Source organism: Pelobates fuscus, chromosome 8, assembly GCF_036172605.1.
Source record: "Pelobates fuscus isolate aPelFus1 chromosome 8, aPelFus1.pri, whole genome shotgun sequence".
Taxonomy (NCBI): Eukaryota; Metazoa; Chordata; class Amphibia; order Anura; family Pelobatidae; genus Pelobates; species Pelobates fuscus.
The window spans coordinates 173907346-173919782 of record NC_086324.1 but is presented as its reverse complement, the minus strand read 5'-3'; the positions used below and the strand labels follow the sequence as shown (position 1 = coordinate 173919782).

Sequence of the window (12437 nt, the reverse complement as noted above, 5' to 3'; positions counted from 1 at the left end):
CCCCCGGCTCACTAGGAGTGCGAGTGTGAGAGCGTGTGCGTGCGTGCTGGCTGACTAGCTAGTGCCGCAATGCGGCGAAACGATTACTCTAGGTTGGTGACAGGTGAGGCCCTGCTATTTGCCAAGCGGCTTGAGAGGCTCTATCTATGCGTTGGCGCGAGGGGGTAGCGTGGCCACTGGATAATGTGGCGGGGTGTCGGCCTCTCGGTGAAAGTTAAACATAAGATAGAATGGGAGTGACAGATGAGGCCCTATCTATGCCACAATGCGAGGCGACTAGCTATGATTTGGCCCGAGGGGCGTAGTACCTCCAAGTATGAGGATGGGTGTTGGCCTCGCGGGACCACTAACCTATGGCGAAGAAGCCAGGGGGAATAACAACTAGTGGACACCTAGGAACCTAACAGCCAGCAGTTGCTAACTAAGATGGAAGGTTAGTTAGTGAGAGAGGACATACCACTGAATGAAACGTGGGTGGCAATGAGTTAGGATCGTACGGCTTGACCGAAACTGGAGTACCCTGTGAGCATGTCGGGGTCCAGATGGTCGGGACGTATGAACTAGAATGCGTGTATGATTGTATGTATGGCCCTCGGGGCTGGTGGTGCCATATCGTGGCCTTGTCTTGTAATGTAATACGATTTTTTTTTTTTTTTTTTATATGCGGATCTCGTTCATAGTCCTGCTTGTTCTCCAGAACTGCAGTGTGAACTCGTCTAGTAACGTATGTGCTTGTCTGTGCGGGTGTACAAGGCAAGGTAATCAGGCAATGATAGGACTCAATGCAACGCTGAACATGGTAGGATCTTTAAACAGGTTTAGTAATGCAATGCGCGGCATAATTGTCAAGTGTGCATGGCTGTGTTTCTGCAAGCGTGAGTTGATGAATGTAAGATGCGCATAACAGTTAGAGCATCTGCGTGTATACTGAAAATGACCAATAATAATAATGACCTTGTGTGCCCCACCCATTTATTATAAGACATCTAACTGTCATACCTACTAAAGTTTACTTTTCCAACGTATTTGGACCTTGAGAGCATGGTGACTTATTCCCTATCTAAAATGTATATCTACACATGAAAACAAACAAAAGGACCTCAAAACAATATAACCACAACTAAAACACCCTTTTGTAAAAGCATCTTGAAAGCAAGTGCGTTTAAATAGACATAATAAGGTTATCTATATATGTTGATATTCAGCATAGTGAGATATACGAACTTGATACCTAAAATGAAAGGAGAGAAATTGAATTATACCAACCGAACATTCCCTCGCTTTCGTAAGAATTGCGTGAGCAGCATTAATGTGATCATGAAACATAAGCCATTCATGTACATTCTCCGGCCGAAAGACTCTATCGGTAATAGAGTATGTGCATAGAAACTAGCAAATACATTCCAAACGTAGTTTAACTTGCAAACTGACCTCAGTAAGAGTCTCAAACGAAGGTATAAACGATGATTTGCCAAACTGCCGTGATGACATGATTACCAGACACCCAGGATTGTGATACCTGAAATATACAAATGCTGGGGACCTAGCTGAATATTTTTTTTTTTTTTTTTAATGCGAATAGTAATGACCTGATGTTTCCGTGATACAGCTTAGGGAGAGGAAACGCATAACAAATAAATAAAATGCCGTACTTTTCGGATGAAGTAAAACATTGTTACAATAGGATATAACGAGAGAGAGATAAACGGATACACTAAATCGAGTGAAATCCCTGGCCATGTAGCCAGTTGGTAATTTTATGTGGTACACCTATATACTAGCGGTTTTATTCATTAGGACGGCAACATCGTAAACAAGCATACAATGAAATAGACAGAACATTATGGTTAATGAAGGATTATGGTTAATGAAGCTTTAAGAAATAATGAAAAGTGTACTTGACGAAAAACCATGTACGAGTGCTTGTTGTACCTATCATGTAATGCATAAGACCAGGTACGTGAACAGTGGTTATGAAAGAGATCTAGCCTAAAATATCCATACTCACGTCCTGCCATAATACTGCAGTGATAACAAGTGTATCCAATGAGCCTGGTAGGATTGAATCCACACAGGCGTTCAGACACACTGATCAGAGCAGAGAGAAATAGAAATAGGCACTTTAGCTCTTCATACCATTCATTCCACAATGCTGGCTGGCTGAGCCTCATGGGAATTGGAGTATACAGCGGGCTTTTACCCGAAATCATGTAAATGGAGAGCGCAACAGCCAGTAGCCTCAGCCAGGACTGAGAATTAGACTTTGTCTCCCAGCTGTGGGGAATATATATATTGTACCTTGTACCCTCACGGACCGTGACAATAAGTGCAGCGGAGCGGCCATTCTAAGTGAAATGGTCCGGACGAAGCGTGAGAGAAATGACTTAAAACAAATGAAATCTAAACGTATGCGTAATCGTATGATTTGACTGAATTAATGAAATTGTTTGACATACAATTTTCGTGGAAATCTGCCGACTAGCCCGGTCGTTTGTTTAAACTCACGAATTCCCGCGTGAAGTTGCTGTCCGGCGGTTTAGGCGTGTCGCGGAAAATCTGACGTCAGAGGTCTGCGTGCGCCGGAAGCGCAAGGGAATTTCCGAAATCGTCGAAGACAGGTGAGTAAGTGGTTTGCTGGGTTTATATAGGCCATAAATCCCTCCCACAACTTCAGGCATACGCCTTCTATATATATATATATATATATGATTTGTAACATGTTTTATATCAATTTTGTAATGAGATAATTATTTGCTTTCTGTTGCATGATCAATTTATATTTCTTTTCCAGGGAGACTCCGGGGGTCCCTTAGTGTGTAAGGTGAATGGTACTTGGATCCAGGCTGGGGTTGTAAGCTGGGGGGAAGGATGTGCTGCACCTAACCGCCCGGGGGTGTACACCCTCATTCCAGCCTACGAGACATGGATCAAACAGAACATTCCAGAGCTGGCATTCATCAATATCCCAAAAATCCAAAGTCCAAATCCACCATGTGAAGACATCATCAACCCACCCTTGATGTCTAATGGGGGAGTGAGCTCTGCCTGTCTACCTTGGGAAATCCTTCTCGTTTGTATTTTAATTCTGGGTCAGTTCTAGGATAATCTTTTTTCAAGTAATTAATACAAATGTATGATCCATTATATTAGTCAATATTATACACGGTGGAAATCGCAATACACAGGTGTTTGCATAATTAAAAGCAGGTCTGTCGTATATTAATACATTGAAAATTAATTTCTTGCATCTATGGCAAAACAGAACAAGAACGTCTTATTACGGTTGTTTCAATGAGGATGACTCATAGTGATTTATAAAATAGTCCTCATCTCAAAAGTTAGAAATAGTATATAACATTTCATTAAAATCTGGGGAGTAGCTAGAACGCTAAATGGGGACAAAGCAAACTTTTTCTTCTGAATTTATTGATGATACCTCAAATTAAAAAAAAAATTATATGGCATGTCTTATTTTGCAATATTTCAGATACAATTTGGCATATTAGATTTTTGTCATCTGTATGATAGTATGACAAAATCAGAGAAGGTAAAACTGTCTGTTATCCTGAATTTGGGTATATCCAAAGAATGTCATGGTATTTTTAGGAATACAACTTACTATAAAATGATAAATTATTATCTGAGAAATAAACAAGTATCAGCAGAGTCAGATATTTATTATTATATATTAAAGTATTTCAGGGTCCCAGAGCTCTTTTTTCGTATTCTCCCCACCCCGGTTGCAGGAATGCAGCCAGTGTATTTTGAGCCATTATTCATCCGATACAGTGAATTTTATTAAGTCTGAATCTCAGCACTAGATGTTACATTGTATCGCATTACACATATCTGTATCAAATAAAAAATCACCATCGGAACATGAATGAAAATCTTACAGGGTTATTTACAAAAGTGGGATTTTCCAGACAGAATGGAGTACCAGAGGAGAAAGGGAGAGGGGTACCTCTGTTCTAAGACTTATACTAAGCCTTCTTTCAAAGAACAATCCTAAAAGTACATCAATTATTGCTTCCTATATTTAAGTGATAATTATCTTCTCTGCAAAAATGTATAAAATAAGCATTTCTATTAATGGAAAATGAAAGTCTGTAATTCTACATGAATTACCTCTGAGTTTGCTGTTATTGTGGAATTAATGTTCATTTAGATTTGATTGCTAGAGTGTCAAACTGTGAATTAAACTAAATGTAAGGATACTGTGTGATCTGCTTGGAGTTTTACACTATCTATGTAACAGAATAAAGCTGGCCAGGGTTTAATCAATGTGTATTTTTTGACTCTTTATTTATTTTTCGTTGTGTCGATATTATTCCATTGCGTACCTTTTTTTCTTAGGAGGTTTGTAGGAAAACATCATGTACAAAAAGACTAAGCTTATATTCATGATTCCCATAGTTGACCCGTTAATGCCAGGATTTTCACAAACCGTTTGTACTGAATACGTGGGAATAGAAGCAGTGAGAGACTGTAGCTGTAGTGATATGTTTAAGATGGAGAATGTTGATGAAACTGCTTCCATCATCATCACTCTATGGAAAGGTGAGGTGTATATTTTCTTTAATTCCTCGCAATTTTTTTTTTTTCACTTAAATGATGTAAAATATTCCAAAGACAATCCTAGTCTATTGTACTGAATGTTTTTTTTTCTGTTTCAAATTCCTGTTTTAATTTTTGGTTTATGTAATTTCCCTTTATTGCATTTAACTTTAATTATTCTTATTGCCCAGTTTTATACTAAGAGAAGACGTTTCGAAAATTCCAATAGGTTCGGCGTCTGCTGACAAAATTGCCTGTATCTGAATCTAAACTTAAAGGGATACTCCAGTGCCAGGAAAACACATTCATTTCCCTGGCACTGCAGGACCCTGCAGTGCCCCCCTCCCTGCCACCCCCCATCCCAAGTTGCTGAAGGGGTTAAAACCGTGTATCATGTTCAAGGTATAAGATTTGCAGGGAAGGGCTCATAATGAAAATGGTCACAATAATATAAAACATATGGCCTTAATCTTCATATACAGTTGTGCTCGAAGGTTTGCATACCCTTGGAGAATTGGTAATATATGTACCATTTTTAAAGAAAACATGAGTGAGCAGGCAAAACACATCTCTTTTATTTTCTTATGGGATTCATATTCAACTGTAGGTTATAACAGAATTACACAATCATAAAACAAAACATGGCAACAAAGAACAAAATAATATGACCCCTGTTGAAAAGTCTGCATACCCTTAGTTCTTAATACTGTGTATTAACCCTTTTAGCATCAATGGCAACATGCAGTGTTTTGTAATAGTTGTCTGAGGCCCCTAATTCTTGCAGGTGGAATAGCTGCCCATTCGTCTTGGCAAGATGCCTGCAGGTAATGCAAAGTCTTTGGTCGTATTGCATGAACCGCATGTTTGAGATCTCCCCACAGTGGCCCGATGATATTAAGGTCAGGAGTAGACATGTGCAATTAGTTTTGTTCCAAATGTCAATTCGGAACAATTTCGTGCAATTCGGACATTCAGATACCGAATGTCCGAATAGCTGATCTGCCAAATTGCCGAAGTACCGAATTGATGAAGTTCCGAAGTTCTGAAAATGCAGAATTTCCGAAGTGTTGAAGTTCCGAAGTTGCCGAAGTTCCAAAATGTCGAAGTGCCAAAGTTGCTGAAGTGCCGAAGTTTCGAAGCACAGTATTGCCGAAGTTTTCATATACCTACCCAGTGGAAGAATGTTACACTGTATACAAGTTTAAATAAAAAGTATACAAACATAGTTGGGGCCCTAAATTAGAATAAGGGGGGACCTATTGTCCTCCCCCATGGCCCCCACCCGTGAGCCGTGGGTGGGGGCCCTAAATTAGAATAAGGGAGGGGACCTATTGTCCTCCCCCTGACCCCCACCCCTCCCCTGAGCGGCGGGTGGGGGCCCTAAATAAAAATGAAACCTCCCCAGGTGACTAGGGGTCCCCAAACCCCTAGTCACTCCCCTCCCAACAAAATTAATTAACCCCTGACTATCCCCCTCACCCTAAAAATAGTGAGGGGGGACCAATAACTCCATACCTGTAAAAAAATAAATAAAACTTAACATTTGATGTCTTCTTTTTTCTAAAATCTTCTTTTTCCAGCCCCAAAAAGGTCAAATAAAAATCCATAATAACCGTCACACTTTGAAGAAAAAAAAAACAAAAAACCCAAGCGCAAAAAAAAGTAATCCATCTTCACCCATGGAGGGCACCACACAGACTGAGCTCCGCAGGGCGGGTTGCCCCGCCCTGCTTTTAGGCTCAGAGCACTCTGGTTGGTTGGTTTAAGCAAACCACTCAGAGTGCTCTGAAAGGTACATGAAGAGACGGACAGGTAAGTCTCTACATTTACCTGTCGTGGCACTTGAAATCCAGCCAATCATAGTGCTCTGTGTCATTTTACACAGCGTGGAAAAGTTCTTTGGAATTTTACCACGCTGTGTAATTTGACTAATAACAACACTCTGATTGGTTGATTGAACGTAACCAATCAGAGAGTTATGAGTAAAATCCCACAGTGTGGGAAAATTCCAAAGAACTTTCCCACGCTGTGTAAAATGACACAGAGCACTCTGATTGGCTGTATTTTAAGCTAACCAATCAGAGTACTGTGACAGGTAAATGTAGAGACTTACCTGGCAGTCTCTTCATTCACCTGTCAGAGCACTCTGATTGGATGGCTTAAACCAACCAACCAGAGTGCTCTGAGCCTAATTGAAGGGCGGGGGAAGGCTTTATAAGCCTTCCCCTGCCCTGCAGAGTTCAGTCTGTGCGATGCCCTCCATGGGTGAACATGGATTCCTTTTTTTGTGCTCTGTTTTATTTATTTTTTATTTATTTTTTCAAAGTGCGACGGTTATTATGGATTTTTATTTGACTTTTTTTGTGGCTGAAAAAAGAAGATTTTAGAAAAAAGAAGAAATAAAAGTTTTTTAAATTTTTTACAGGTACCTAGTTATTGGTCCCCCCTCACTATTTTTAGGGTGATGGGGGAAGGTAGGGGTTCATTAATTTTGTTGGGAGGGGGCTGACAAGGAGTTTGGGGACCCCTAGTCACCTGGGGCAGGTTACATTTTTATTTAGGGCCCCCACCCACTGCTCAGGGTGGTGGCCGGAGGGGAGGACAACAGGTCCTCCCCCATTATTTTACTTTAGGGCCCCCACCCGCCGCTCAGGGGTGGGGGCCAGGGGGGAGGACATTAGATCCCCCCCTTAAAGTAATTTAGGGCACCCACCCACCGCACAGGGGTGGGGACTGGGGGAGGGCAATAGGTCCCCGCCCTCATTTTACTTTAGGGCCCCCATCCGCCCCTCAGGGGTGGGTTCCAGGGGGGAGGACAATAGGACCCCCCTTATTGGTATTTAGGGCCCCCACTCACCGCTCAGGGGTGGGTTCCAGAGGGGAGGACAATAGGACCTCCCTTATTGGTATTTAGGGCCCCCACCCATCGCTCAGGGGTGGGGGCCAGGGGTGAGGACAATAGGTTCTCCCCCTTTATTGGTATTTAGGGCACCTACCCACCGCTCAGGGGGCCAGGAGAAGGACAATAGGTCCCCCAGAAAAATGCTAATTGTCTGCCAGTATTTTTTGATACCATGCTTCATCCTGCCATCAATTTTCACAAGATTTTACATGTCTTTAGAGCTCACACCCCCCCAAAACATCAGTGAGCCAACACCATGCTTAACAGTAGGGATGGCATTCTTTTCACTATTGGCCTTGTTGAGCCCTCTCCAAACATAGCGCTTATAGTTGAGACCATAAAGCTCTAATTTGGACTTGTCAATCCAAATTACAGTTTGCCAGAAGCTGTGAGGCGTGTTAAGGTGATGTCGGGCATATTGTAACCAGGATTTTTTTAGGCATTGGTGCAGTAAAGGCTTCTTTCTGGCTACTTGACCATGCAGCTCATTTTTGTTCAAGTAGCGTCGTGTTGTGCTTCTTAAACAACTACACCGTCTTTTTACAGAGCAGTCTGTATTTCTCCTGAGGTTACCTGTGGCTTTTTCTTTGTATCCCGAACAATTCTTCTGTTGTAGTTGAAATCTTTCTTGGTCTACCTGACCTTGGCTTGGTAACAAGAGATCCCTGACTTTCCAACTTCTTAATAAGTGATTGAACAGTACTGACTGTCATTCTCTAAGCTTTGGGTATCTTTTTTATATCCTTTTCCATCTTTATAAAGTTCCATTGCCTTGTTATGCACGTATTTTGACAGTTCTTTTCTGCTCCCCATGGCTCAGTATCTAGCCTGCTCAGTGCATCCATCTAAGAGCTAACAAACTCAGTGGCTATTTATACACAGACACTAAATGCAATTTAAAAATCCACAGGTGTGGAAAATTAATCTTTAATTGCCATAACCTGTGTGTGTCACCTTGTGGGTTTGTAACGAGGCCAAACATAATCACAAATTCAATATATTAGAAGCATTACAACACATTTAAAAAAATGTAAGGTTATGCAATTTAATGATTACAAAATGTTGCTGGCTCATGGAAATACATTTGTGTTTGTAATCAACTCACTCTGAAAATATTTGAATTACATATTTTCAAATTGTGGCAAATATCCTTTAATTTCCTTTAATGGTTTTAGGGAAGAAGATGGTTAAATATTTGTGGGCAAGCATACGTGGTGCTGATCCACGTGACAAATCCAGTTTCTTAGTTTAGGTCATATAGTATAGGTCAAAGTATCACATCTGTGACATAAACAGTTAGATTAGAGAATATTATAAATAGTATATAAAGTCTGCAATTTAAAATAAAGTTACCATTAATCCATGGAACTTTGTGTTGCATATTGGAACATATCATAATATCTACCGCACTGTCACAGGGGTAGAGGCTTAATCCTGCAGTTGTCTCTTCAAAGCAGTTTGCAGTTATCTGAACAATATTATAGGTTGTATACTAACTTTGTTGCTTGGTCACCCAGCGCAAAAAATAAAAGTATACTATAGGCCCCAAAACAACTTTATCTTAATGAAGTAGTTTGGGTGTATAGATCATGCCTCTGCAGTCTCACTGCTCAATTCTCTGCCAGGGCCGGCCTTAGGGGTGTGCGAGCTGTGCGGCCGCACAGGGCGCCATGGAGCAGGGGGCGCCGTGGATTTAAAAAAAAAAAAAAATTTTTTTTTTTTTAAATTTGCAGCGGGGGCGGAGCTTCCTGTGCGGCGGGGGCGGAGCTTAAAGCACCGGAAAACTGCTGCAGGGGAAGCAGGAAGGAGTCCCTGCTTCCCCACCAAACAGTCACCAGGAGCTGCACTGCCTCCACAATGAACTCCACAGGTAACTGTGGGATTGTCAGGTGAGTGTGACTCTCTGCCTGTGTTTATTACTGTCTGTGTGTGTATGACTGTTTGCCTGTGTGTGTCTGTGTGTATGACTGTCTGCCTGTGTGTGTGTGTCTGTGTATGACTGTCTGCCTGTGTGTGTGTGTCTGTGTATGACTGTCTGCCTGTGTGTGTGTGTCTGTGTATGACTGTCTGCCTGTGTGTGTGTGTCTGTGTATGACTGTCTGCCTGTGTGTGTGTGTGTCTGTGTATGACTGTCTGCCTGTGTGTGTGTGTCTGTGTATGACTGTCTGCCTGTGTGTGTGTGTATGACTGTCTGCCTCTGTGTGTCTGTGTGTGTGTGTGTATGACTGTCTGCCTCTGTGTGTGTGTGTGTGTGTATGACTGTCTGCCTCTGTGTGTGTCTGTGTGTATTACTATCTGCCTCTGTGTGTGTCTGTGTGTATTACTGCCTGTGTCTGTGTGTATGACTGACTGTCTGCCTGTGTGTGTCTGTGTGTGTGAGACTGTCTGCCTGTGTGTGTGTGTGTGTGTGTGTGTATATGACTTTCTGCCACTGTGTGTCTGTGTGTATTACTGTCTGCCTCTGTGTGTATGACTGTCTGCCTCTGTGTGTGTGATTGTGTGTATGACTGCCTCTGTGTGTATGGCTGTCTGCCTCTGTGTGTCTGTGTGTATGGCTGTCTGCCTGTGTGTGTCTGTGTGTATGACTGTCTGCGTGTTTGTCTGTGTGTATTACTGTCTGTGTCTGTGTGTATGACTGACTGTCTGCCTGTGTGTGTCTGTGTGTGTGTGTGTGTGTGTGTGTGAGACTGTCTGCCTTTGTGTGTCTGTGTGTGTGTGTATGACTGTCTGCCTGTGTGTGTGTGTGTGTGTGTGTGTGGATGTCTTCCTGTGTGTGTGTATGGCCGTCTGACTCTGTGTGTGTGTGTGTGTGTGTGTGTGTGTCACATACAACCAATACACGCATATCACACACTGTTAATACACCCATTACAAATATCACACATAGCATACATATCACACACAGTCATCACACCTACTATCACATACACAGACAACACAAACATTACAGCATACATGGATGACGGGGGGGAGGGGGGGGCGCTGTGAAGATTTTTCGCACAGGGCGTCAAAATGCCTAAGGCCGGCCCTGTTCTCTGCCATTTAGGATTGAAATCACTTTGTTTATACAGCCTTAGTCACACCTCCCTTCATGTGACTATACAGCCTTCCTTAACACTTACAAGAACCTAGATATTCTAGGTTCCTGTATTGCACAGTCTATTTAAACTAGAATGTATTATCTCCTACACTGTTAGTACCCTAACAGACCATACATGAACTTCCTGTGTGTAATTAAAGCTTAAAGTACAGAGCAAGAGATAAACACTTCTAAAGCAAGTTAACATCTGATTGAGAATGTAATCCTTTTTTTTTCATGCAGGCTGTGTGAGTCACAGCCAGGGGAGTTGTGGCAAGTGCTGCATAAACAGAAACACAATTTATTTCATTCCTTAACAGCAGAGAACTGAGCAGTGAGAGCAGGAGCATGATCTATACATCAAAACTGTTTCATGGAGCTAAAGTTGTTTTATGCCTACAGTGTTCCTTTAACTCACGTGGGGGAGAAAACAGGGGGAATGAGACACATGGGGGTTGGGGGGAATGTGACACACAGAGGGTATGGGAAGAGAAAGAGACACACAGAAGGGGCTGGGAATGTACAAAAAAATCTCGGGAAGGGGCAACAGAGACAGGGCTAATTGTCAAGCTGATCATTTTGAATGGCCCCTGAAGGATGTTATAACTATCCAAATGTCCCTTGGCAGAAAAAAAGTTCCCTACCCCTGATTTAACTACAGCTGTTGCAGTACCAGATTACAACAAGAGATGGCAGTGCAATTACTGAGAGTCATAAGAAATGATCCAGTTTCTAGAATAGTGCTATCCACTGATAATCCATCATTTATCTTTTTTTATGCTGATTTTTTTATTTGATTTTCCTTAATTTCTACCTTGTTTTCCAACTAAAGTTGTAGTGCTGAAAAAAAGGTTTAAATAATTTAATAATGTGTTTCACAGATCCTTTAAGAGAATTAATGTATAAAACAGAGACATTTTGTTTTTGAATTGAGCCACAAGCCGTCCACAATAAATTCTATGGGTAGTCCAGCAGGAGGTATAAGTTCAAGGTGTCAGTGTGGAACAATGTCCATAGAGTAAAAACACCTTTGGTACCACAAGGTACAGAATCTAAGGACAATTACTAAAGGGACATTCTAAGTAAAACAATAATAAACAAATAAATAAATAAAACACTGAGTCCATGGTGCCAGGAGCCCACTGGTATTATCTTGCTGTTTGACGCTTGTCTGGGTCACACAAGGCACCAGCACTTCACTTCTCTTATCAGATATGGATAATGTTTAACTTCCTCTTCCGCGTTGCATAACAAAATTCCATCAGTCTTTGAATGGAATTCAGAAGCTGTGAGCACCAACTGATGATCTCAGACAATGGATTTAGTCAAAATAATGACAATATTGATATGTCTAAGTTAGAATAGCTGCTTTACCTATATCTATGAATAGGGACCGGACTGCAGGTGCCCAGGTGATCTGGGTGTTCAATGAACACTGTACAATACAAACATGTATCCCTACTGATATAGTGTTCTTCTTGTTTGGATGAGAGAGCCCCCTAAATGTAATTTAAAAATTTTTTTTTACTTACCTTGGTACAGCCGCCTGCTCCACCTCCCGCGACATCATCCAGCAAACATGGCTTCCATGGCTTCTTGTCCATTGCAACGCTTCTCACAGAGGAATCCAATGCTTTCCTATAATCAACATTTTGTGACATTGTATGAGAACGTAGAATGTTACATGACCCAGTCAATCTCATATTTAAATGTGGAAGCACCTCTAGTGGTTGTCAGGAAGACATTAACAAGAGGCATGTTTTACTCTTTATTCAAAACATTACTGAAACAACAAAACTGTAATGTTTAACATTGCAGAGCTAAACCACCAGGGGCACAGAACCCAAACCATTTAATTAAGAAGAGGTGGTTTTAGTGCCCTTAGTTTCCTTTTAAGTA

General features: G+C 41.6%; 1 protein-coding gene across 1 annotated transcript in view; it reads left to right on the top strand.

Annotated features, from left to right (window-relative positions):
* The window catches only part of LOC134572067 (uncharacterized), a 333780-nt gene extending 330216 nt beyond the window's left edge, over positions 1–3564 (top strand). Inside the window, exon 33 of the mRNA XM_063430868.1 lies at positions 2792–3564. Within this exon, the coding sequence (XP_063286938.1) occupies positions 2792–3100 (309 nt within the window). The 3' untranslated portion in view covers positions 3101–3564. The remainder of the gene's footprint in view (positions 1–2791) is intronic.
* Positions 3565–12437: the final 8873 nt, after the last annotated feature.